Source organism: Mixophyes fleayi, chromosome 4 (genome assembly GCF_038048845.1).
Source record: "Mixophyes fleayi isolate aMixFle1 chromosome 4, aMixFle1.hap1, whole genome shotgun sequence".
NCBI lineage: Eukaryota > Metazoa > Chordata > Amphibia > Anura > Limnodynastidae > Mixophyes > Mixophyes fleayi.
Window position 1 is genome coordinate 106,815,528 of NC_134405.1, and position 27,327 is coordinate 106,842,854.

The 27,327-nt window shown below is 38.4% G+C and overlaps 1 protein-coding gene across 1 annotated transcript in view; it reads right to left on the minus strand.

Annotated features, from left to right (window-relative positions):
- Positions 1-2,180: 2,180 nt before the first annotated feature.
- Positions 2,181-27,327, minus strand: part of SLC12A1 (solute carrier family 12 member 1) — an 85,609-nt gene continuing 60,462 nt past the window's right edge. The window contains exons 20-26 of the mRNA XM_075207980.1: positions 21,842-21,985; positions 16,033-16,158; positions 12,069-12,180; positions 11,688-11,774; positions 10,889-11,024; positions 6,829-6,896; positions 2,181-4,324 (exon numbers count right to left, since the gene is read on the minus strand). Of these exons, the coding sequence (XP_075064081.1) occupies positions 4,189-4,324; positions 6,829-6,896; positions 10,889-11,024; positions 11,688-11,774; positions 12,069-12,180; positions 16,033-16,158; positions 21,842-21,985 (809 nt within the window). The 3' untranslated portion in view covers positions 2,181-4,188. The remainder of the gene's footprint in view (positions 4,325-6,828; positions 6,897-10,888; positions 11,025-11,687; positions 11,775-12,068; positions 12,181-16,032; positions 16,159-21,841; positions 21,986-27,327) is intronic.

Consider the following 27,327-nt stretch of genomic DNA (forward strand, 5'->3'; position numbering starts at 1 on the left):
TCGCTAGCCCTGTTTTCCCTGTTTTATTAATCTTCAGCCTTCTTCTCGCTGATTTCTACTATCCCTTTCTCTATCTGTCAGATATAATCTGATTTGCTTTACCCTGTCACCTGTGTTTGTATATATTTGTGTATTATGTTGTGTCTTGGTTCTGTTTTCTGTATATGTAATGTACGACGCTACGGACCCTTTGTGGCGCCTTATAAGTCAAAGATAATAATAATAATAATAATAATTGATTTATGGTTCCAGTTTTAGCCTTGTTTTAGCATCATTACTGATGTCAACATGTGTGAGGTCATGAGCGATGCCGTTAATTGTAATATTAATCATATTAATATTAATATTAATCATTTTCAATGTGATGCCTGATGCCAGTATGGTTACCCATTGTGATGTCATCACTCATGCAACTTATTCTGATGTCATCCGATAGACTGTGGTATTATAACTCATGTCAACCACTATAGTGTCAGCTATATGATTTCTTTGTCAATGTTACGAACCACGGCAGTGCTCGAAGCCCTGCGACTCACTACCTTCTGTTGTCCGCGTCCCGGCCGTCTTCATGACGCCTGTGACATAAATTACTCTTTTGTCGCGGCTGTTGTCAAGACAACCTTAGGGACGCTCTGCGCCCGAAACGCTGCGTCCTGGCATGAGGGGCAGCTGGGCGCATGCGCAACCATCCTCAATTAATTAAACAGCCCTGAGGCTGATTTTTCTGCTGTGCTCCCTGCATGATGATTGGCTCCCTTATGTATATAAAGTGGTGGTAGGTTGAATTTTGAGTAAAATCTTTACTGAAGCATTGCTAGTCTGCAATTTTGTGTAAATAACCCTTCATGTCTCTGGGTTGTACTTTAAATTAGGTACTAGTACCAATAGGTTGGTTTTGTTTAAAGCATTACTACCTCCTAGGGAATTAGTAAAGTTTCAAATCTTTGCCACCTCCACCGAGCCCAGAGGGCTGTTCCATGCAGCAGTTTTGTGGACTGAACCAATAAACATATGAATGCAGCCTGGTAATTCAATAGGAACCAGTGCCTCATCAATACTGGTCATAGAGGGAGATTCAATTAGGTGCGAGTTGTCTCCGGAACGTCCACGGCTGAGATTTTACAGTAATTTCCGCTCATTTTTTCTCGAACCCCATAGAGGTGTGTAAAAAAATTAGTGGAGATTCCTACCGTAACAGCCAGCAATAGGCGCAGCTGAACATCAATGCGGTGTTCAGCTGCACCTCGCGTTGTATTAAATCCGCCCCATAATGTTGGTCTGAGGTCATGCCTCATGAATATGGTTCACAAAGGGCCTTAGATTTATCACTGTTCCCTTGTGAGTTAATGGCTGGGTTCTCATGAACAGTTCAGCCCACAAAATGGCTACATCTACTGTATGTATGTATGAAATTACTCTACTGTAAAGCTGAGTGGGTTTATTTATTGTTGTTTTTGTTTATTTTCTTATGTTTAAAGGGAGGCATACTGTAAAATGTTTTTTAAACACAGTACAATAATGTATGGCTAAGGTGAGTACTTAGAACCAGTCTGTTAATATTTGTGATTCATTCTATATAAATGAAATGTTTTCTTTTTTACAGTGCTTACAATTCCCCAATCACTGCAGTGAAAGATTAAATGATTTGGTGCAAGTTCTGATTGCAACAATGAGAAACAGCAGTAAATATCTAGATTGTTACTCCCCTGACCCAGATGACTGTACAGTAGTGCTTATTATATATGGATGCTGTACATTAACTTGGCCAAATATGTTCAAATCCTGTTGGACATGGCTGACCACAATGGATGGATTAAGTCGCTGAAGTCAAGCATCTGGATCACATGGGACAATTATTATTATGACACATTCTGACCCGATGACCAACAACATACTGTCAGATCATGACTTTCATCTGACAATATTACTTTATGTATGGGTAACATTATTATAAGATTTACTGGCAATAAAATGTACATTTCCATTTGTTCACTGTAATTAAGTTCACTGAAAAAAGGTAAACTGAACACTGCTGATATTCACATATCTGTATCATAAACAGTAGAACTCACTTAATTTTTTTAGTATTATGTTGGTAAAATGAAACCTGCTCTTTTTTTATAAGTATGACATTTATCCAATTACATTTTATTACTTTTATTGATTTTTTTTCAAACGGAAGACAAACAGAACCCTTACAAGTATTATAGATGTAAAACATCAAACCAAAAAATGCAGAGAAGAAAAGGTTCCTCCAGAGAACATGAACGACTTAATAAACTTGAGAAAATAATTTATTTAAATATATTTATTCATCTTTTCATATATTTCAAATGTTTTGCAGTTAATCAAAAAGACTGATATAAGATAGCACATATCTAGAGTCCCCATAAAAATATAAAATACGGTTCAAAGTTTGTTAGAAAACAAAGGGTCTGATGCTGAGTTTGGCACATTTGTGGCCTTAAAATGCAGACGTAAATTGTGTCCACACAAAAACACCCATATACACATATATGCTGAGTCTTACAGATCTTACGATTGCGTAAATGTGCGTGTATGCATAAAGCATGATGATAGGCTGTAAATATTATTATTATAATGGTGAGATGTCATCATCATCGTCTATAAGCACCAGCATTATCCAAGCAGTTTTAGGCAATGCTTACTGGGAGCAGTAGATCTATCAATTTAAAGTTTATTACTTCGGATCAGCATCATTCACAATTACTTGAACAAGCCTTTACTATACTCAGCCTGCATTCGCATACTCCTTCCCTCCCCTGTTCCGTCTCTCCTAACGTAAGCAGGCGCAATTGTCACATGCAACCGACTGTGTATACGTATGTATGACCTTTGTCATGGGTGTGTGTGGACATGCGTAGTAAAAATTTGCGTGTTTTATGCCCAACTTGGAATCAGCCCCAAAGTCTTCAAAAGCAACTATACAATTGCTGAAAATACAATTCTGTTGATGCAGGTCTAAAATATATTCAATTTAATACAATTAAAATATAACAATATAGAATCTATAACAGGCTATTAAGCACAAATATATTTTGTTTGTGGAAAACACATTGAACCTAATTTACAAATTGCACTGGATGCGCAGAACAATTGCGCTGTGCACCTAGATGCACAATACATGTCTATTTCCTGCTCTCGGGAGACGCTTCCACAAACTAACAGTTCTCCTCCAGAGAGGTGGAAAACTCTGAAGAGGTGCACTGGGCGACAGTGTAAATGTAACTTCACAGTCCAACTGCCTAACAATTTATCACGTTAACCACCTCTTCTATTAAACTTTTACCTTTTCTCCTAAAATACTTCTCAGTTGAACTCTTATTTATGGCTTAGACTAAGCATAAGAATGACGGGACATTGTTACATATTCCCTCTAGACCTAGACCTACCTTTCCTTCCCCCTTTTACCCGTCTTTCTTCTCTCCCCCATCCTCCCAATTCTCACTACTAAATAACATATTACATGCTTGTTGTTTTTACTGGCATTCAGTATCACCTGTAATTTATTGTTTATTGCATGTCATGTATGTTGGTATAAGATGTTATACTACCAATAAAAAAAGAGATTTACAAAAAAAAAAAAAGAATGACGGGACATTAGAACTGCCATATAACGTGGCAATTTTGTGTGTTTTAAGCTTTTATTTTATGTTGGCCAAAGTGCGCTCAGAAAGGCACTTCAGGAAGGTGAAAACGCATTCCATTAAAAGTATAAGACGAGACCCTATCTCTACCAGCTCATACCTAGTCCAGAAATGAATCCCTCAAGTGGAATAGGAATAAATGTGCACCCTTCCTCACAGCAAGGGATGCACAAACCCATTCTCTTTCGGTCAAACCTAGATACCTCTGTGCAAATTGAGGGACACCGCACTGGCAAAAGGATTTTGCGCTGGCCTCCCTTTCTGCGCTTTGTAAATTAGGCCCAATTTTTGTGTTCTTTAGATCATATCAATCAGTATCAGTCATTGGAATTGTCTTTAGTCTTTAATCTAAAATACCAAATTTAAATTTAACCACAAAGATCGTATATCTTTTTTTTTCCTTTTTTTGTGTTTTGGGCATTAACTTACATTTTATATATTTATATACATATCGATGAGCTTTAGTTAGGCACAGTAAATACAAGCTGAAAGATAAAATGGAGAGACTGAGTTTATAGCATTAGGAGTAGAAAGTTAGTACACTCTTGTGGTTCCCTCTAACCATTAGCACTGGTGGAAGGTTTTTTGAAAGGATTTCTAGCCAAGCCATATATAGATGATCTGAAACCGTCCCTTTTCTTGCAACCGGAAGGCTCCTGTCAAACAGAAAAGGAAACATAAAATTCATTGTTATAACCGCTCACTTTAAAAATCACTTGAACTTCTAGTCACCCTTTCATCTCATTTCTATAATATAGCTCCAAAAAATTTTTTTTTATAGCTCCATACAACTAGGCACACTCAGCAAGAAACACCCTTATAGCGCCTATCTCCTCCTACATAGTGTTCCAAAACTACCGCTCTTCTGCAATCAGACCATCTTTTGCGCAAAAATCTAGACACCTTTGTGCAAATTGAGGGACAAGCACAGTGAAAGACAATTTTCAATAGTACATGTGCAGCACAAAATCAAAACCTTTTCTAGAACCAATAGAGGAAGGAGGTTCAGTTGAATGTTTTAAGATTGCTACAGTGACTGGTTCATGTTTCACGTCTCCATTTTCCACTGTTTCTCCTCATTCCAACAGTAATGGACCACCAGTAGCTGCACAGTCCCTGTTTTGGCTGACGGTACTGACATTAACTCCCAGGACAGATGGTAGAGGTCTTTGCCTTTAGCCTTTCCCGTAGAGTTCGTTATGCTCACAGGTACTCGGATTTCCCCAGGTCTTAAGCTCAGCGTAGTGGGAGCTTATGTACCGAAACCGTAGCGCAAGAGATGGGAGAAGTAACCAGAATACAAGAGACTAACCAGGAACAATCCAAGGCCAAGGGTTGTCCGAAGCAATCAGAAATACTAGGGACAGGCCAATGGTCAGGGCTGGTTGCAAGCAAGGAGAATCCAGTAAACAGGCAGATGTAAGGGGCAATCAGCAAACAAAAGGTTCCAGAACAAGCCGAGGTCACGACAGGTATCAGTCAGATTGCAAACAGAATATCCACAGGGATATGGAGCAGGTCAGCAAGTGTGTAAACAGAAGCAATAACTGGCAGGGAGGCTAAGCCTTCCCTGCCTTATATACCCATACTGACCAATGAGAGGCCAGAGTTCCAACTAACCTAATTACCTCCTCAGGATGCTATGAATTAATGTGCTGTCAGTTGACGAGACGCAGCGCTGATTAGAGAAGCGTCCCAGCCGTTGCCCTTGTGAGAGAGAAGTGACGTCCCGGTCGCCATAGAAGCAGCTATACCGGTGGTTCCCAAAGTGGGAGCCGCGGCGCTGTCACTGGGGTGCCGCGGGCCAGCCCTAGAAAAAAGAAAGAAAACAGAAACTTACCAATCCGCGCGGCGCCGGGACCCAGCAGCCTCCTCTCTCCCACAGCTGTCACTGAATGACGTCAGTGACAGCTGCGGGAGAGAGGAGGCTGCTGGGTCCCGGCGCCGCGCGGATTGGTAAGTTTCTGTTTTCTTTCTTTTTTATATGGCTGGCGCTTGGTGCGGGGCAGAGTGAGAGGAATCGTAGCAGAGGAGGAGGGCAGAGGAGGGGGACAGAGGGCAGAGGAGGGGGGCAGAGGAGGGGGACAGAGAGCAGAGGAGGAGGACAGAGGGCAGAGGAGGAGGGCAGAGGAGGAGGACAGAGCAGAGGAGGAGGACAGAGGGCAGAGGAGGGGGACAGCGTGACAGGGCAGAGGAGGGAGACAGCGTGACAGAGGGCAGAGGAGGGGGACAGCAAGCAGGGGAGGAGGGCAGAGGAGAGGGACAGAGGGCAGAGGAGGGGGACAGCAAGCAGAGGAGGGGGACAGGGGGCAGAGGAGGGGGACAGAGGGCAGAGGAGGAGTACAGAGCATAGGAGGAGGACAGAGGGCAGAGGAGGGGGACAGCGTGACAGAGAGCAGAGGAGGGGGACAGAGGGCAGAGGAGGAGGACAGCGTGAGAGAGGGCAGAGGAGGGTGACAGAGGGCAGAGGGGGCAACGTGAGAGAGGGCAGTGTGTCTGGATGCTGAGGGGGCAGTGTGCCTGGATGCAGAGGGGGCAGTGTGCCTGGTTGCAGAGGGGGCAGTGTGCCTGGATGCAGAGGGGGCAGTGTGCCTGGATACAGAGGGGGCAGAGTGTCTGGATGCAGAGGGGCATTTTTGCATACAAATATTCTGTCGTGACCTAAATACTTATTACAATTTTTTGACCTAACTACTTCTAAAACAGAACTGCTCAGTAATTATTTTGGAGGGGTGCCTTGAAAAAATTTGGAGACTCTAAGGGTGCCGCGAACTGCAAAAGTTTGGGAACCACTGAGCTATACTGAAAACAATGAGCCGTGGCGGCAAGACCACCTCCGCGACTCGTAGAGTCCCCAGTGATTGCAGAATTATTGTTGGCTGATATTGCTGCACCCCCCAAAGTAGTCACTCACTTTCCCCACTAGCAGCTACAACTGTTATTCCACTACCTTAAGTGTTCTCCACTTCATTTCTTTGTGTCATGATCCCCTAAATGTACAGTGCTGTGTAGCATGTCAGCATTTTAAAAATAAAAGATAAGAAATAATTCTTTGCAGAGGATCAACATTGCTTGATTGTTGCAGGAGAAGTTTTACCGCTAAGAATTAAGAATTAGAGGACTATGCTCCCACTTCAATATAAGAGTATACCATACTTACAGGACAATAAGATTAGCAGATCGGGAATGTTCTTGCAAAAGTTCATTAAGTCGTACTTGACGATAACTCTATAAATAAATATATACATATAGTAAGAGGGATGACCAAAGGAAGGTGTTACACAGTACTTTTACAGATTATTCTACCCCAGAGATTACTGGATGGGCTTATTTATGAGCTGTAGGATGTGTGGCATCCTATTGGTAGTTCATTTTGCTGGTTTGGTACTAAATAAACACCAGATTTTACCAATCATTTTCATTCTGCACAAGGGATGTTTATTTTGAAAAGCCACAAAATAAGTATTAAGTTGACTAAAACATTGACAGGGATGCAATAAATATAGCAAGCTCAGATGGGGTTAGGTTCATTAATTTCCTTAACAAGAATTTAAATTTCTTAGTTGCTGCTGCTATATAAAGGTTTCTTTAAAGTTAGCCATTATAATGTAAATACTTAGAAGCTCATTTCATCTAAAGGGCAGACGTAAAATGCGTACTGCAAAAAAAACGCATTTACGTGTTGCACAAATCTTACTATAAGATACATATAAAGCACATCAAGATACAGTTGAAACCTATCTTGATACGGTGGCATACACAAGATACCATTCATCATCATCCTATTCACATTGGTCCAGGGATCGAGCACCAGGAACAAGTAGCCTCCTGATAAGCAGCTGCTTCAACGTATAGCATACGTGAACCACCTTTACTGTACTCTCCCTATCCTTACATGCCCTTCCTTTCCCGGTTACGCCTGTCTAGGTATAAGGAGGCGCAAATCAGAGATCAGAAATTTTAATATGGACGCAGTGATGCGCATTTTTGGTACTTGCGTCCAACTCTAAATGACCCCCATAGTATTATGGATAGCAAAATACCATGTTCGGTAAATTATTGTTAACATTTGACTAAGCTGTGAGCACTCCTCAATGTTTAGGAAAATTGTAACTCTCCTGTTATTAAACCTCAGTTATTAGCATTTATATGATTTTTAATGGCACACTTAACGTGTTTGTTGTTGTATCTCTACAATTGGAAAGCTAGAAATTGCCTAGTAGTGTCTTCGTAAGCAGATACTACCCTTATCGTAAGCAGAAACTACCCTTACAAATTCTTACTGCCAGAACAGCCACATTTCTTTGGCTGGATGTATATGGAGCAGTTAAAATGTTTGTCAAAGGCACCTGAGCTATCTGGTGTGTGTATATATATATATATATATATATATATATATATATATATGGTAGAGAGAACAAACAAGATATCTACAGATGGCGCTTACCCAATATATGGAATATAACACAAATACAAAATTACATGTGCGTGTATAAGGCAATAAATAAATAGATGATTATACAATAGTAAAAGCAACAGTAAAAGCAACACCTCCACAATGTACGTGTGGCAGCCAACCTTAAAAGCGGATGGTTAGTCCGATAACATAGTAGGATATAAATGGTAAAGGGCGGCGCCTTCAGGTGTATATAATGTGTATAAACATATAAGCACAAATGTACACAGAAAAAGTCCAGAGTAGTTAGAACAGGACGGTGTCTGTATCTGCACCACAGATGGCTATAGATCACTGTAGTACAGGATAAAGTTGATCGTGCAGAATAAATAGAAGTGGTGTGCGTACCAGATATATAAAATCAAACCGCTTATCTGTATAGTAGCTCCTTAGAATTCCCGGAGTATGATCTGCAACCAATTCTCCTTAACGATGGATAAAATGTATGTTCTAAAACAACCGCGACACCAAACTTATCCGCTCATCATAAAAGGAAATATAAAAAGCCATATGGTGTAGTATTTTTCACATGAACATTTTATTCAAATATAGCATTAAGAGTACAAACTCACAATATATATGCTTTAAAAAGGCTTATCTGTAAGTGACTGGTCTGCAGTCTCATCCCCTTGTATAGTAGAAGTCTCTCAGCAGGCTCCACACAGAAGCTCAGTGCAGGATATTCTAATGGTATGTGTCTCAGGGTGTAGCAGTACAGCCAGTGGTCTTTCAGATGTGGTGTAGGGGCTCAACGCGTTTCGTTCATTCAAAGAACTTCATCAGGAGTAGTAGAGTGGCGCCGCGCATCGCATAAAACAGACCTAAATCTTCACACAAGCCACTCTACTACTCCTGATGAAGTTCTTTGAATGAACGAAACGCGTTGAGCCCCTACACCACATCTGAAAGACCACTGGCTGTACTGCTACACCCTGAGACACATACCATTAGAATATCCTGCACTGAGCTTCTGTGTGGAGCCTGCTGAGAGACTTCTACTATACAAGGGGATGAGACTGCAGACCAGTCACTTACAGATAAGCCTTTTTAAAACATATATATTGTGAGTTTGTACTCTTAATGCTATATTTGAATAAAATGTTCATGTGAAAAATACTACACCATATGGCTTTTTATATTTCCTTTTATGATGAGCGGATAAGTTTGGTGTCGCGGTTGTTTTAGAACATACATTTTATCCATCGTTAAGGAGAATTGGTTGCAGATCATACTCCGGGAATTCTAAGGAGCTACTATACAGATAAGCGGTTTGATTTTATATATCTGGTACGCACACCACTTCTATTTATTCTGCACGATCAACTTTATCCTGTACTACAGTGATCTATAGCCATCTGTGGTGCAGATACAGACACCGTCCTGTTCTAACTACTCTGGACTTTTTCTGTGTACATTTGTGCTTATATGTTTATACACATTATATACACCTGAAGGCGCCGCCCTTTACCATTTATATCCTAATATATATATATATATATATATATATATATATATGGCAATCCATTGAGGGCCTCCTTCACTAAGCAGCTACCTTTAGCAACTGATTGAATTCCTCCTTGTACACTATTCCTCCAGAACTAACAGGAATCAAATAATTGTGAGGTATCCAGGAAACCTGCCTTGTTCTGAAGGATGGGGAGATTTCCTTACAGATAATTTACAAGTCTTCTTTATAATCTTGATAGCCCTCCCACTACCAATTTTGTTGAAATGTTAGTTCTATTCCACAACTTGTACAATCTCTTTTGTACATCTCCCAGCTATATAACTATGCTTTTTTAGATCAAGAAGAACTGCTCTAAACAAATACATATAAGACAAGCCAGATGTCCTTTTCAACTCAAATCAATTTGTATACATTATGCTAGCAATAAGCCCTAGTTGATTACAAATCGCTGGAAAAATAAACATGTTTTGTTGTTTTCCTGAACAGAATAGCACTGTAATCTTTTTTTTTTAACATTAATCGTTTTTATTGAGATTTGTTAGGTTAACGGGGGATACAAAAAGAAAGAAGGGGAGAAAGGGGGGGGGGGATATGTACACACCAATACAGCGTATGCAGGTTACAAACATTGTACAGTATACATTTTACATTCTGCTGTGGTTACTTCACCTAACCCACCAGACTTGGTCTAAGTCTTTGAAGGCCCAATTTAAACACTCCATCCAGGCACACCTATTGGCGTAGGACCTCCATTAGCAGGGGGAGGGGAAGAAGGGTTATTAAACGGAGCACCACCTCCATCAGTCACATAGACATGCCATTCAAACCATTTCCACAGTGGGGAGGATGGTCTCATAGAGTAGGGGACATCAAGTGTTTCCATCTCGAATGCATAATGAACTTTGGTTATTACTTTTGACAGGGTGGGGGGTAGTGGCGCCCTCCATGCCTGGGCTATGGCAGCTCTGGCAGCAATAAGTATATGGTTAAACACATAACAGGCCTGTCTTGGGACATGAGGTGGGTATATTTGAAGAAGGGCAATTTCAGGGGCCTGAGAAAGATCTAATCCGGTCACCCTCTTAGCTAAATCAAATACCTGAGCCCAAAAGGAACGTAAAACCGGGCATGCCCAAAATATATGAAGCAAATCCCCAACCATCGAGCATTGTCTCCAGCACAATTTAGACTTGGAGGGCCACATTTTATGGATTCTGGAGGGGGTCAGGTATAGAGCACTGTAATCTTAAATGATTTCAGTTCTCAATTATGGTGTGACAAATAATAGCCACATACCTTTTCTTTTAACATCTCAAGTTCTGAATCTGTTATTTTCCATGGATTCTCTCTCCTTATTTTCTCAGCAGTGGGTACATCCAGGTTACTTTCATGGAGTCTATAAGGTTCAATCATCTCTTCAAAAAATTTCCAGCTACAAAAATATGAGCAATGCTGTGTTAAATTGAGGTGATTACGCTTCAGCTGCCAAAACATCTCATGTTACTGTCACAAAAAACACATTCTTTTTCATAAAATGTATTAAACAACCATCTCTCATTATCATTTATTGTACATGTTGTTATTTGCCAGCAAGCAAGCTGCCTGTGGGTTTTCACCTGTCTATCTAGACATATACAAAATAACGTTGTGACGCACTGGAATGCAGATCAAGCCGTTGCCGCTTTAAATTTTGACTGCAAACTTGTCGAATAGCGGCGAGTTGAAAAAAATCGTCACTTAATACATTTACCCCCAGATCTGTCCTATCACACCCATATTCCTTGAAAACACACCCATTTTCCAATAAGACACACCCCTTTGAGGATCCAAGAATCTGCATAGTAATTCCAAAATTGTGACTATTGTGAAGTATATAATAATAATGTTAATAATGCATAGTTAATAAAGGGCCATAACTTTGTTGTACATGTGCTTTTGGATTGTTCTGCATTGAATTGATACAGCTGGAAGATGCATTACTGTATTGGTAAACTAACACTATGTCAGTGCTGCTTACTAAGGTTACTATATCCATAAAGCAGGTAATAAAAGTTTTGACATTTGTTGCTACAACTCTGACAGTATTGTTTCATACCTTTCTTTGGTTGGCTTTGTATTTATGTCTGCAACAATATATACATCTGCAAATTTAATGCGGAATTTACTCAGAAGTGATGCCATCCTGTGAAAATAAAGAATAAAATATGTATGTAGCATAGGATTCATTGCCAATTTCCATGCAAATGAAAACAAAGGAAAATACACTCCTACTTTAGGTACCACTTAGGGGAAGAAAGCAGGATGTCCTGGAGTCCAGGAAATCACATATATTTTCATGATGAACTTTCTATTAGTGTATCAGTGTTTTTGGAGAGAATAATGTGGATGTGTTCCACTTACAGGAATAAATATGAATATTTGCATTTTTTGTTACAGGTTAAAAAAGGAGCGCCACACAAACAACATGAATCATTACGTCAATTTTTCATCTTCAAGACGATTCACTTTTCCTCCAATAAAAATTCGCAGTTTACAGTCCTTCCATTTCTTTTTCAGGGTCAAAAGATGCGGGATAAGAAGAGTCAAACCTACAAGAAACATATTAATCATACTCTTGCATGTCCATACTTTTTTGAGGTAACATTTAAACTTGTAAACTTTGGAAATGTATGCATAACTGTATAATAAAAATGTAATCCTTTTGTTTCCCTGATACAAAATAAAACCAGTATAGATCATCTTATTTTAAAATACCCTCGATTCTTCATTTATTTCCTCTTACATGATGACAGCCCTCAGTTTGTTACTTCTTATATAATGGAAATGATTTGTGGTCTGCTCATCAGCCACTTGTTTTTGGAACCCTCTACAGTGCAATTTTCCTGAGACCTTTCTGTTTACCTAAGTGCTTCCACCAGTGTAGGTCCTTTGTTGAATCATGGACATTGGCTTCATAGTTTAATCCTTCTGTTTATTTCACTCCTTGCCTGTGCAACAAGTTTCCCATCTGTGCAAAAGTGCTTAAACCATTCTCTGCACTTCTTTGCATTCTGATTTCAACTACTCCTTGTATCTTTGTCTATGACCCACCTGACCTGACCTTGGCTAACTGTTCGACAATGTTGCAGCCTGCCTTTGATTTAGTACCTCTCTCTCCTGCAGTTAGCAGCCTTCAATTTGGGAAAAATTGGGGGCCGCAACCTATGGTCATCATGGTTTGGGTCAAAGTCCCCTTGGGACTGTGGAGAGGTGGCGGTATTGCATTCCCCCTTGGGAGTGGTGCAGACTCCTAACAGTCTAATTGTCCCCCTCGACACTCTGTTAAGTGTCGAGAGGGGAAATTGAGCTGGTTGGAGTATGCACCACTGAGACCCACTCTCCAATTAAACTCTCTGTGGGGAAATCCATCATATCAATCGCAGCAGTCTTCCTACATGTCACGAACACACTCCCAGATGCCGTATCTCTGGGGTGTTTGCTGTATGAGGTTACACACAATTCCAGCCCGCAGTCTCTCTCTACGTATCACACAGGTTATAGACCTACTGAATCGCCCCCCACACAGCGCTCTCACACCCCTATACACTTCAGGTTTGCCACCACCTATTGAATATGGGCAATAGGACCCCAATATACTGTCCCACACTGGCACACAAGGCTTCTGGCTACCCACAGGCTAGCAAGGCCCACACCAGCAAACAAAGGGTTAACTCTTTACACCTCCAGACTGTTACACAAATGTACATGCAAGCACACACTAGGCTTTATTAGTCAAATGTATTAACAAATCACACACCGGCATTCAAAAGGTTAACTTGGTCGAGCTGTATTCTTCTTAACAAGCTAATGGATTGTTGGAGTATCAAGGAAGCAACTTACTAAATTTATATATTTAATATACAAAAGGTACAGGGCATTTAAATATAAAAAAATAATATTAATAAAAATTAATAAACAATTGACATAACATACACAAGCAAAGCAGTTTAAAATAAAAGGGGTTACATTCAGAGTATAACTTACATGAGTTGTATAATCTGAGCCATGGGAAATTGACTAGAAAGATACACAGCTTCTCAGTGTGGATTGATTTTCCTAAAAGACTGACAATTTGCCCCTTCCCAACACAGGTTTTTTAAGCAAAATGAAATGGGACGGTCTTCACAGAATGCTAATAGGGGGCCAGGGATGTCCCCTGGGTGTCACTATAGTTTGCTCACAAATATTCATAAAGTTTTGGCCTTTGGGTAATTCTTCACAGATATATCCCAGATACATAACTCCCCCTTCAATAAACCAGTCATATTCTCCCGCACATTTAAATACCAAATATGCTGGGATTATGACAATGTGACATATCTTTGCCAAAGATATGTGATTATAGCTGTTCCCAGATACCACCTGTACCTGTCATTCACAACCCCGGTGTGATTTCTGCTCCTCAGTATGGTGTCACACCCAGATTTCCTAAAATATGAACTATGAAGACATTTTCCTTTGAAGATCATATTACTATATACCTGTATCGGCCTTCAAATGCTGCCTTTGACTGCAAGGGTGTCCAGCTGTGACTGGCTCCACAAAGTCTATTCAGGTGTCCAAAAACTAACTTGTGTCAGGATATAGCTCACAGCAGGGGCCCTTTGAAGCTCCTACAGGTGACACTGCTATCTTCTAACACTGGGATGTGCAGAGTCCCTGAATACACAGCCACACAGACTCTCTGGCTTCACATTTTACACTTTAGTAGCTCAACTTATCAATGGATTCATTTGATATACCATATTTACACTGCAGTTATGATTTAGGCCTTATTCCAAACAGTTATGTGATGGGTTAACCCTTATAAATAACTGTAAGTTCTCTATGTTCACGACACTACATGTTTGCTCTTCTTCACCAGTGGTTATAGAGCAGATGCTGGAATCCCATCTGTAGTGGAAGACAAGCAATGGAAGAGTTCTGCAATGTGACACTCCCAAAATATTGTCTCAGTTGAACCCCTTCTGCCTATAAGCACTGAGAGTCAGGGGGGAGAGAACCAAGGTAAGGAAGGTGTGACAAGTAGGTGGAGGGCAATACAGAAAGACACAAAACTGTCTCTTCTCTAGTAAGCATTAAGATGCCTTGTGAGATACAACTCCATACCCTCTGCAACTGGGGAAAGTTCCGTATGCTTCTAAAGCAGCCCTGTCTTCGAAGTTGTGTTGCGTCACATTGACTTGTGACAACATCAGTGGTTGAAGTGGGTGTGTATACGGTGCCATACCGCCACTTCTCCTACTGCTTTCATTGTAACACTCTCAAATTCCATTCACACACATTCCTATTATATTTTTCATAACGCCATTTGTAAATTTCCACTTCGAGCACTGGATATCATTGCTTAAGTGTTCATAAGGAAAATACTGTAAATTATTAAAATTAATATTAGAAGACACCTTGAATTTACGTGATCTGTACAAGGGGCCTCATTTAGAGTCGGACGCAAAGTCCATTTCAGGCGCATCCTGCACATTTCCACTGATGGGGCATGTGCAGTAAGCTTCAGTTCCCTGCAGTTCCGTCTGCTTTTCAGATGGTACTGCGACAGCTTGCGTCTCAGTACGAGGGAAAGTGTAGAACTCGGAGTTAAATAGGCGTGACCTTGAATAATTCAGATACTACCCGCAAAAACTACCCTAGTCGGATCAAAACGCAGGCGGAACACACATCAAAAAAGACTGAAAAAGTGCGGCAGGAATTAGGTGACGTTAGTAGTTAGCTAGCTGTGAGAACTGGACACAGCTTGGTAGGGTGTTAGGAGTGGAACGCAACTGGGGTTGCATGCCACTCGTAAAACCCTACCAAGCTGCGGCACACTCTACTCTTTTATGTAAGTCTTATACGCACATTGCGTCCGACACTAAATGAAGCCCCATGTATTTTTATATGGTCACAGAACTTAATTATTCCTAACACCTTTATAATTCATAAAACAACAAATGTTCTTATGATAGTAATTTTTGGATAGTTCTGTTTTTAACATTCCCTCGTAAAGCCACCTAACATAATGCTGGCTAGAGAGTGTTCAATCAGGTGAAAGCTGTTCAGCATGATAGAAAGGGTGACATCATTGCTGCTCGCTATTAGCTATCACCCAATTCAAATGCTATAAGCACTGACTTCTTGACAATTCAGAAATTGGGATGCTGTATTCTAGGAATATCTGTGAGCTCTCGTAGTGTAGAACATTATTACTATTCTATTGTTTCACTAGTTTAAGGGAGTGTTTAAAAAAATATATATTCCCAAATAGATCCAATTGATTAACAATTTATAATTTGGTTTGTAGATCTCTTGAAGCTTATCAGTTTTTTTATGCCTCCGATGTTTCTTCTGCTACTTGTGCTGTTTCATTCATATTCCAGTACTTTTTAATGTAATACAATATGTCGTACCTCCATCATCAAACAGCCACCAAACATCAACTGTGCCCTTCCCTTGCTTCTTCTTAAATTGCTCGCTTGCCTCTACGAGCTTCTGGTTATACTCTCCCGCATGCACTTGTGGAGTTGTACTAACATCTGAAACAAAGAGTAAACATTGATTTTGCGCTCCATATTCAATGCATGACATGTGGAGCCATTAAAAATGTATTTCTGTATTCAGAGCTGAAAATGTAATTTGATTGTAAAAGCTAATATATTTAATGCCATGGTAATAATTTGGAATTTCAGCAGCCTACAATAAAGTCAAAATGAGCACCAGGCAGAACTCAGAGCTGTGCAAACAGTTTAGAAAATGTCTTCTTAAATTATTTATGCGATGTAAGTTCATAGACAACATTAACAGTATCAATCTACAGTATCTACAAGAATCTTGTTGCTATTGCTCTCTGATATCACCCATTGCTGTTAGAATGTTTCACATATGTCCCCTACAAGAAAGTGCATGTCTTATCATGCTTAATTACAAAGAGAATCACAGCTCACAATCTCTATTTCTCCTTTTGTCCAGCCTGTGACTTTGACATTTAACTAAAAATAAATAATAGATCATTATAATAGACTTCACATCTTCAAATGAATGTTGTTGACACTTGCCCTTTATTTTACTGAGCACCATAATGCATAAAACATACAGAGGATTTGTAGACACTATGTAATCCTTTTCTCAGGCATCCCTAAAACATTGCAAAATGAAAGGCTAATGCCATTATTGTTTCTGTGATGCCACCTATATTATTTTTTTTACCATGCTCGATTGCATGACCTATTTTTGTTTTAATTGGCCACATCTTTCACTTGGGACTGGACCAGCTTCAGAAAAGCCAGAGGAGAGCGGCTCCTTGAGAGCAGAGCACCAGGCCAGTCACTGCTAGCTACCCCGTGAGACTGGTCCAACCAGAGGCACGGAACGCCAACGGAGAGTGGAACTTCTATCAACATATCACACCTTTCTAACATACCTGTCCAGGGTTACTTCTAGACTATATTTATAGTAAACCCTGCACATTATAAAATGAAATAATATATTACATGATGTACTTTTAGATATGCTTTGTCCTTTAACTGTAAAATAGCTAAGTTGTAATGCAGCTTCAGTAGGACATAAGACTTATTGTAGTGCTATGTCAGTTTTCTGAAAGTACTAGTGGCTTAGGGAGCAATTGCTGTAATAGATGGTCTGTCGTGTGTACTAAGAGTAGAGATTAGTAGCTTTTGTCCCTAAAGGGATATGTGATAACACTAGCAAGGATTTGAAGTGCATCTTTCCACAACATGTTATTTTCATAGACTACACTCAGAAACAATTCACCAACACTTACATGTATTACTTACCTAAATATTTTTTTTTAAAACAAAATGGTCAGATAGAAAATAGAAAAAGAAATGGAAATATTAGTACAGGTGGAATTACAATAAATAAAGTGTCATTTATACTATTTCTAACAGATTTTGTATGAAACTCATCTGGCTCATATTTAATATGATTTTTTAAAAATAAAAAAGAAAACGAAAAAAAAAAAGTAATGTAAACCAATTTTACCAAAGCAACACCTACAATCATCGGAAATAATTTGGATGCCTTCAAGTACCTTAACAAAGCAGGAAAACTGAGAACAAGAGAAATCAGCATACTAACTAATTTTTCTAATCCATTATTATAAATATTATAAAACACTTTAAAGAAACCAAATGCATTGAAAATCAACTGGATAGATGGAGGAAGCAAATCAGTAAAGTAGTCAAAGATGTGGAAAAAAGATGGCTGCTTTTATTAACATAGAACATGGGAAGAAAATTTGGCTTCCAGGAAGACGGTGATCCTGAGTGAATGGCACATTTGATGTATTAAAGATCATCACCACTTAACTATCAGTGGGCTAAAATTGGTGTCCTAATTCCCAAATTCTAATCTTGTGGAGAGTCAATGGGATGAGATGGAAAGAGAGTTAATCCATCAATTTTCAATACAAAAAAAAAGTAAGGTTAAGTCCACTTCTGTATAGTTTTTTTTATTTTAACTTCAATATTTTTATTGAAACATTTATCTGACAATGGGGATACAGAAAACAAAATAAGGAAGAGGTACATAAAATGAATAAGGGGAAAGGGGTACAAAGTGGGGAGAGAACACAACTGTAAAATCACACCAGTCAAAAGCATTACCTAAGGAAGAAGTAATACAACCAAAACAAAATTATGTTGACCATCTGTATCTAGTGGGGATATAAACTTGAGGGGGTTCAGGGGAATCAAATTTCTGTAAAGTTTTTAAGGGATTGCAAATATAAGCCCTCACCAGAATATATAGAGCGTCTACCATCTTCGGTTGGTTCTGCCAAAGTGAGACCTCTCTCTATGGCCAGCCCCCTTTACCGCGCCGTCATCACTGGGTTTAAACGCAAACAGATTTTAATGTTACTCTGTTCAAATTCAATGACCTCAGTAAGATGATGCACCAGAGGGGGCTGCCGTAGACAAGTGAGATTCACTACAGGCAGGCCACTGAATATGGCAGGAGCTTCAGGAGAGCTAAGTCCAAAATACACTGTACTAGAAAGTGTATGCAAGCAAATGCTTACAGATAGATCAGACAGGGGTTATATTTTCTCATTTAACACATAAAAAGCAAAATAAACAACGAAAGTGAAGTTGGCCTTAACAGTTTGCATGAATTCTGGGGCAAATTCTGTTAGAAATTGTTTTGATCTTGGTAGCCGACATGCCATGTCAGGTGGCCCTGGTTACTAAAGCCAAAATGTGGGCCAAAAAAGCACTGGTACTATGTTATTTCAGTTCGCTGTTAGCCCAGTATACTAATACTATGTTACTGTGTAAGCATTGGTGTTGTTTTGGTCCTATTCAATTTGCTTTAGAACTTAACAGAAATAGTTTGAATATAAGTTAGTTTTCGGATGCAGATATTTCCAAATAAATATGTTGATGAAATATATTTGAAATTTCACTTGATTTATTTTAATGGAATCTATCCCAATTTTGATTTGCACACTGTGTGATGGATATATTTATATCCTATTTATCTATCAGCCCTGGTCCTTGTGCAAACTGGAAAGAAAAAAGTGGTGATGACCATGGGCTTATTCTGGCCCAGGAAGGGGTACATTGGTATCTATGTGCAGGTCCTTGAGGCAAGGTCTACATTCCACCCAAGGATAAAAATGCAGGTGGTTCTGGGTAAACCAAGCAGGGAGTTTAATTTGAGAGTACACTACAACTCCAACACCTGCACTCATCCTTTATGGGTAAATCCACTGCTCAAAAACAGAAAATTAAACAGAAGAAGACAATATTGTAAAAATAAAACATAGCTATTTGCTACAATTTATTATATTGTGGCTAGCATAACGTCAACCAAAATGGCATTATAAGGTACAAAAATGAGACATACAAACTTTACTGCAATCTATCGTTTTTGTTTTTCCGATCTTTTGGTTTTTTTTCAGGGTATAAATTGTTTTTGACAAGATATCTCTAGTGCTGTTAACCTCCTTCCTGTGCTAGTGTATCTAGCTCACTGACCCTGTCAACACCAGCAATCAGAAATTCAATGAATATATTTGTGCATGAAATCATTTTAGTCAGAAATAAAATGACATTAAAATACAATGTGTGAAGAGGTTTGCGGAGAACATGACATGGTTTTGAAATGGAAAAGTTGGTAATCTATTTAAATTGACTTGTTATTGTGAAATCCTTCCGTTTTACTACTGTTTTCTAGAGCAGGATTATTGATACTCATAAATAGTTATTTTGTTGTTTTTGTATGTTAGCATATTTTCCTGTAAGACGTCTGCTCCAATTTGGTGGTGGTGTGGAGTCTACATGTGACTACAATCCCGCTTAGGGACAACATAAACCTGCTTTGGAAGCTGGAGAAAGACGTAACCTACAGCTAGTAGAGTACCCCTTGTGGCCAACAGGGAGAATACAATGCTAAAGACATTCTCTTAATAACTATCTATTAGACTTTCAAAGACACTAGTGGTGAGTTGTAGAATATTTTAGGGCAAGATATATAATATACTCTGTAAATGTAATATATGTGTTTTCATGTTCACTTAGAGCCTGAGTCATTAAGGAAAGTAAGGCAAAAGAAAGGAGTAAATGTTCTCCGGGACACACCATGTAACAATGCAAGGGGTGCAAATTAGTTTAATATTTTGCACATAAGTTAAGTACTGGCTATTTTTTCATATAGCACACAAATACTTGAGAGCTTTATTTTTACACTGAAATTTAAAGTTTATCTAGACCATGCCGTACCCCAACTGTCCCAACTTTTTAAATTTACCTTCCCCCTCCAATGCAACATGATTTTGCCCAGGTGCAAAGTTACTCCTTTTTTGTGTTTTGCTCTCCTTAATGACTCAGGCCCTTAGAATATATATTTGTAAGACATATGTAGGCTCAGGCCAAAAGTTTACATTAGTGGGTCCCAATCCCCCTTTGCAAAATAAGTTATATGTTGCAAATATCTCCCAAAACTATATCAATGTTTTTCAAGAAGCAGAGCTTCAAAGAAGAAGCTGTCCTAAAATTATTGCTATAAAAAATGATGCAAACCGCTTTAAATAACCGCTGATTGATCTATTTAACCCTGAGTTAATGTTTAAGATCTTACATTATAAGATTGCAGTGATTGGATTGTGGTTGTCATGGTCTCAGTATAACCTAGAGTATATGCGGTTTACCCCCTTAACAACTATTACTTACTTGCACTTGTAGCTCTATTAGGTGAGAGATGCAAGTGAGTCTCTACTATATATTGAAATAAATGCATCATTTTAAGTATGTATATTGCTAATAGAAAAATCACAAACTTTTACTAAAGAGCAATCAGCAAATATGCTGCGTCTGAGATTCACAAACTATTGCTGTCGGTAGCAAAAAGCGAGTCAATAGCTTAAGACTGAAGACCAACATTCAATAGAATACATCACATCTCTTCTAATTTATATATATTCCTGCAATCATTTTATTTCTGAATATATAAGCAGGAAGCCGGGCTGCTTACGATGCAATAAGTGTAAACTCCCTTCAAGCCAAATGCAAATGTTGCTACAGCCAAAGTACGCTATTATTTAGTGGGGAGCTATTTTGACAGCTCAACATAACATAAATAGTTATAAGTAGAAATACTTGTAATGTATATAAATTACACAGCTATTTTCTTCAGGCCCTAATTTTAATTTAGATGAAGTCATATATTTTCTTTCTGGGGGGACCATTTTGCAAATTATATAGAAAATGGAAATCCTTGCAAAATTTGTTTAAAAAAGCAAACACACACACACACACACATACACACATACACACACACACATACACACACACATACACACACACACACACACACACACACACATACACCCACACATACACACACACACACACACACATATACACACACACACATGTACACACACACATACACACGCATTGGGGACTGCTTCAAGCTTTACCTCTACAAATTTAGTTTTGGTGATAGAAAATAATTTACTAATATGCTTATTGTGACCACTAATGTTCTGTGTGTGTTTTGAAGTTTTCTGTTTAACTGATAGAAGACAGGAAACTAGACACTGCTGTAGTGTAAGAAGCAGCTTGTAAGTATTGCTCTTTAATAAAAACATCTTTAACGTCAACGCACCTAGCTATATGCTACATTAATGATTTCAGCCGTACACTCGGGACAGCTGTCTTGAAGCAGAAGCCAGTAAAAATACTGCAGTAAAGTTACCTTTTGTAGATGAATGAGCTGCAAGATTAAACTTTGAGGATTTACTGAAGAACCTGCGAATTCTGCTATTCCCATCTTGAAATTCATTCTCTTTTAACGTAGCTTCAGCCGCCAGTCTCTCTTGTTCCAGCCTGTGGGATTCATCTAGGAATAAAGAAATTATGATAGGAATGGTTATGAGTGGAGGAAGATTCTGAAACATTATACTGTGCACCAAGACTCTTGCATGAAACTCACACTGAAGAGAGGATACAATCACCGGGGCACCCAAATAACTCCTGAAATAACTTGTTTGTTTGTTTGTTTAAAATCAAAGTAATTCACGTGGATTATTAATGTATTTATTGGCAGTTTCCTAAAGTCAGCTTCAGCAGTATGTAAAAAAATACTTACATGTTACATACTTATATGTCACACTATTTTTTCTAGACATGTTTTTTAGGGCACATTTTACCGTCTTCTACCTGACCCTCGGTAGCAGTCCCACTCTAAAGATAGTGACCATCTTAGCTCTAGATTGGGAGATTGAGTTGTTTGAAAAAATAGGAATAGGAAGAACACATATCACAGATTTCAGTCCATACCTGCCAACCAATATCAGCAGGAAATTAAAGATTCTGCTTTCCCACCTAATTTGCTAAAGGAAAATAGGTCATTTTTACATAGGATATCCAGTTTAATTTTTGGTTTTATTTTATATTAAACATTTATATTAACCATAGCCATATGGACTATTAGCAGCATTTTAGTCTCCTTACTGTAGGTTTTAATAGATACATTTCAGTTATTCAGACATATAGTATATTAGCTTCTATGGTTGATCCAGGTACAGGAGATAATATTGTAATATAATCTATGTCATACTTGCCAACTTCTCCTCGTTGACTTCAGGGAGATCCTGGGGGAGGTGGGTGTGCGGGGGCGGGGCTTGTCGAATGGCATCATTTTGGTCTCGCCCCCTAAACGATTGTCACAATTTTGCCCAATTACAGCAGGGGGTATGGCTAATATGACGCAATATTTGTGTCATTAAACCCTGTCCCTCGCCACTTATCTATTGCGGGGGGCGAGAACCGGGAGGTTGCCCTGCTCGCTCGGGAAGTCTCCCAGAAATGCGGGAGTCTCCCAAACATTCCGAGAGAGTAGGAAACTATGCGTTAAAGAAAAGCAGCTAATGAATCTCTAGAGACTGACGTGTCATTTACATTTCTGTCTCCATTACTGAAGTCATGTTGTCTTACCTGTCAGTCTATGATTAAATCTTGGTCTCCATGAAAATGGCCACCTACATAAGCATCAATACATGGACATAAGACACAATTTCTGAACTGTGTCATCATGCCACAGATGGCGAAGCCAACCACGTCTTGTACTGGCTCAGCATCAGGGAGAATGCCAGACTCTTCAGGGAGTGAGGGAGATCACCCCTATTTCAGGGAGTCTCCCTGACATTCAGGGAGAGTTGGCACGTATGATCTATGTAACCCACCCAAGACAGGATGTTTGACCCAAGTGCTACAAGGGACATGAGGTTTCTGGTTCGGCTGTTACCTTCATAGTAAAGGGAGGTGGTGTGCCACCAAAGTGTAGGCTAAGTATTATCAAGAAGTACTGTGTATTATACGGCGCTGCGGACATCTTGTGGCGCATTATTAATAAATGATAATAATAAAAAAAAAAAGAAGTATCAGTCTGAACCTTAAAGAATACATCCATAGAACCATGAGAGTATCTAAACATTTCTATTTTCTTCATATTTTTGATCATTCCCTTCACATGCAGGAAATAAAATGGGACAATGACCTCTCTATATCACAATTTTCATATATTATCATTGGAGACGGGGCATAATTCAGGATTAAGTACAACATATTTTGTTATCCGTTACTGTGATAGGAGCATTAAACTGTGGTAAAGGTTCCTCTCTGGGAATGTTACCTTTTATTGTACAAGAATGAAGTACAGAACTAATCTTCCTTATCTAGCAAATGGTCTATAAAATGGTTTCTACACAGTGGATGGTCGATTGATACCAGCCTCAATTACCCATCCTGACACTTACGATTGCTAATATTTCTTTTTTAATTAGGCTCTGCTATAATAACACGATGACTGTATTTAATAGGGTATAACGTTAATCATGCGTATAATTCAGTAGTAGAGGTTATCAGTTCTCATATTTTTCACAATGTGATAATCTAATCACTTTCTTTACCTTGGAGTTTAATGCCTTGTGTTCACAAAACAGCGTTGTCACAGTCTGTGCAGCTACTAGTGATTAATTAATGTCACCATTCAGTCTACAGAAATTCTGGCAACAGTAATGAGGAATTACACCCCAAACAACACATCTGTGGCTGCCACCACAGACAGTTCAATGTCCACCACAAAGGGCCTGATTCAGAGTGAGACATAGGCCGGTTTGTGTAGCGTATCTTTTCATTTTCTTGCACTGTGCATACTCAGAAAGTGATTGTATGCAACTGCGGCTATGCAGACCTGCGTGTTTTTGTCACTTTGGCACCTTACAGCTGAAGAGGTGTGACTGGGGGAGGGAAGGGGTGTTCTAATGTAACCAATGTACAGTAAGGGCGTGTTTGAGCAATTGTATACAGATTCATTCTAGAACGTAGTCGCAGATACTACTAAAAAAGCGTTTTTATTTGCGGGTGTTCAGGGGCGGGTGTAAGTAGTGAGTGAAGATGACAAACACTCGAACTAGTGAACCGCTTGTAATTAGAAGTTTGTGAATGATTATAGATTTTAGTAGTTGCTTGTTTATAGATTAGAATTTGCTGAGCGCGTTATAGTAAAGATAAAAGCAGTATTTTATTTTTTGTAAGCATGTCATAAAGTTGGTCCTGTTGTGTTAGCTAGGTTTTTTCAAGTTTAAATGATGCTTCATAGCCATTGTGTTCGTAATATGTAAAATAACATGTTTTTGTACATGTTCGCAAGTGTCTGAGGGAGTGCCTGTTGTCAAGTGGACGCATCTGCTATTCATTCAAACCTGGGGCATGCTCAACTCTGAATGCAACGTACATAAGAATACACTTGTGTGCAACTTTTTCAATCAAGGGTAAAGCTTACACTTGTGTTCCACCATGGATCAGGCCAAAAATATTTATCACACATGCTTGTCACTTTGTTATGGGCATTGAGACTCGGGACTAGACTTTATCATGGGTTTTTTAACGTAAAATGTACAGTCATTATATGTAAAAGGGGAGGTTTGTTTTTAACATGATATAATACTCTGGCAGGTACTGCAAGAGTTAGTAGGGGATTTGCAGTTTGAACACTAAGGTGGAGTTGTTATTTGGTGTTGGCAGATGGCGCCAATACCAGTCTCTAGGTTTCACCAAAATAAGGTTCCAATTGCTGTAATATAGTTTACACCAACTCCTCCATTACCAAATTGTTTCTTATAAATGCTTCTTCTTCACCTAATAAACATCAGATTAGGTGTGGTTCACATTACTGCAATATATATTATACCAACTGTACTCAAAAGTTGTCTGTCTGATAAACACATCTTTTTCACACAAATATATTTTTGCAGTAAATGTGGTTGAAATTATTTTAATATACCACTTTAGTCCACAAACAAAAAAAAGGCAAATTTTCTGTTTATGAAGTCTTAAAAAGTCTGTTTTCATAGTAAATTATATATGTACGTATGATAATTTGCTTGAAATAGTACAAGAATCTACAATAAGAAAGGAACGGTCAGGTTGCAAAAATTAAGCTTTTTTAATTTTACTCAAACACATACAATTATGGACTGGTTAGGTCATGGCAGTTCTGACAAAAATGCAACACACTAAAGTTTATTTATTATTTCACTTTTTTTTAGCAAAAGTGAATAAATGTAATTATTAAGCTTACCTAATTAACTGAGTAATAAATAATAAAGTTTGATATATAAAGTGAAGTTCGACATATAGAGCCTGATTTATCAAGAAATGCAAAGTGAGCGCATTTTGCGTTTTTTTTTTTTTTTTTAAATGGACGGAAATTGCACACATGTATGTCTGTATTCAAGTGCAAGCGGAGTTCAATAAATGTTTCCAGTTTAATACGGGCATAAGTGAAGATTGATGGAAGTAGAGAATTAAAAGTACAAAAGAAATGATTTATGATTATGCTTGGTGGTTAGTTGAATCGGCAGGGTTGTGGTTCTCAACAGCTGCTAATGTTCCCCCAAATGACTTGCATATCAAACTGTCCCTAGAAATTGTTATATATATATATATATATATATATATATATATATATATATATATATATATATTTAGATAGATATATAGATATATCTATACATATATATATATATATATATATATATATATCTATATATATATATATATATATATATATATCTATATATATATATATATATAGATATATATATATATATATATATATATATAGCTTTCATATGTATCAATATATATTAGATTGTAAGCTCTCACGAGCAGGACCTTCTCTCTTCCTGTCATCTTGCTAGGCATCCTTGCATCCTGCCTCTTCCATGTTCCTTATGTACAGTATTATGCTTAATTTCCAACTATTCCTGCAATGATGCTTCTTGAATGTCCTGTAATATGTTCTACTTCCCCACTATAAGGTGCTGTAGATATTTGTGACACCATTTAAATAATAATAATAATAATAATAATAATAATAATAATAATAATAATAATAATAAGAAGAAGAAGAAGAAGAAGAAGAAGCAGGTCCTTTGCATGGCATTTTAAAATACTGTACGTGTTTTATCTTTATGATGTGTTTATGTTCCCTCTAATGTACAATTAATGTAGCTTTTAATTTCTTGTGGAGCTAGAATATAATATCCAGTAGATGTGAATTTCATTTACTGTAAACAAGGAGAACTGTCTTATTGCAGCCATTTAACCTCTGATAACAGGGCATGTTTGAGGTTCCTTTCTCCAGCAGATGGCAGCAGATACATTCCTGGTAAATATTTTGGAGTATTAGTTAACAGTGAAATGTGTGAGTACATCAGTGTCTATCTCTCCAGCTGTGCTAATTCTAGCTTCTGTAAGTCAGTCCAATAACAATTGTAGTGACACATACCAGTGCATATTAGTGTATAATATTTTAAACTTTTTATCTGCCACGGCAACCTGATTATAAAACAAAGGGCAAGTATTCAATCAGTGATAAACAGCGTGGCTGCACATTTTGTATGTTTATACGAAACGGCAACATCACGGATTTCCATTTGCAACGATATAAGTGGGGGGGGGGGCGAAGGGTAATCTGCAATGTTGTAGTAATGCTGAGTGTCTTTGTGGTGCCCCAAAATCTGAGTACCCTGGGGTGTATCTATATGTTTTTAATTTGTTAATTTAATTTGTTAATTGTTAAAAGTGTTTATAAAGATTTAAAAAAAAATATATATATATTTTCTTTACGGAGAAGTGACAGTTGGGAGTGGTTGGTGGTTGCCGGGAGTAACC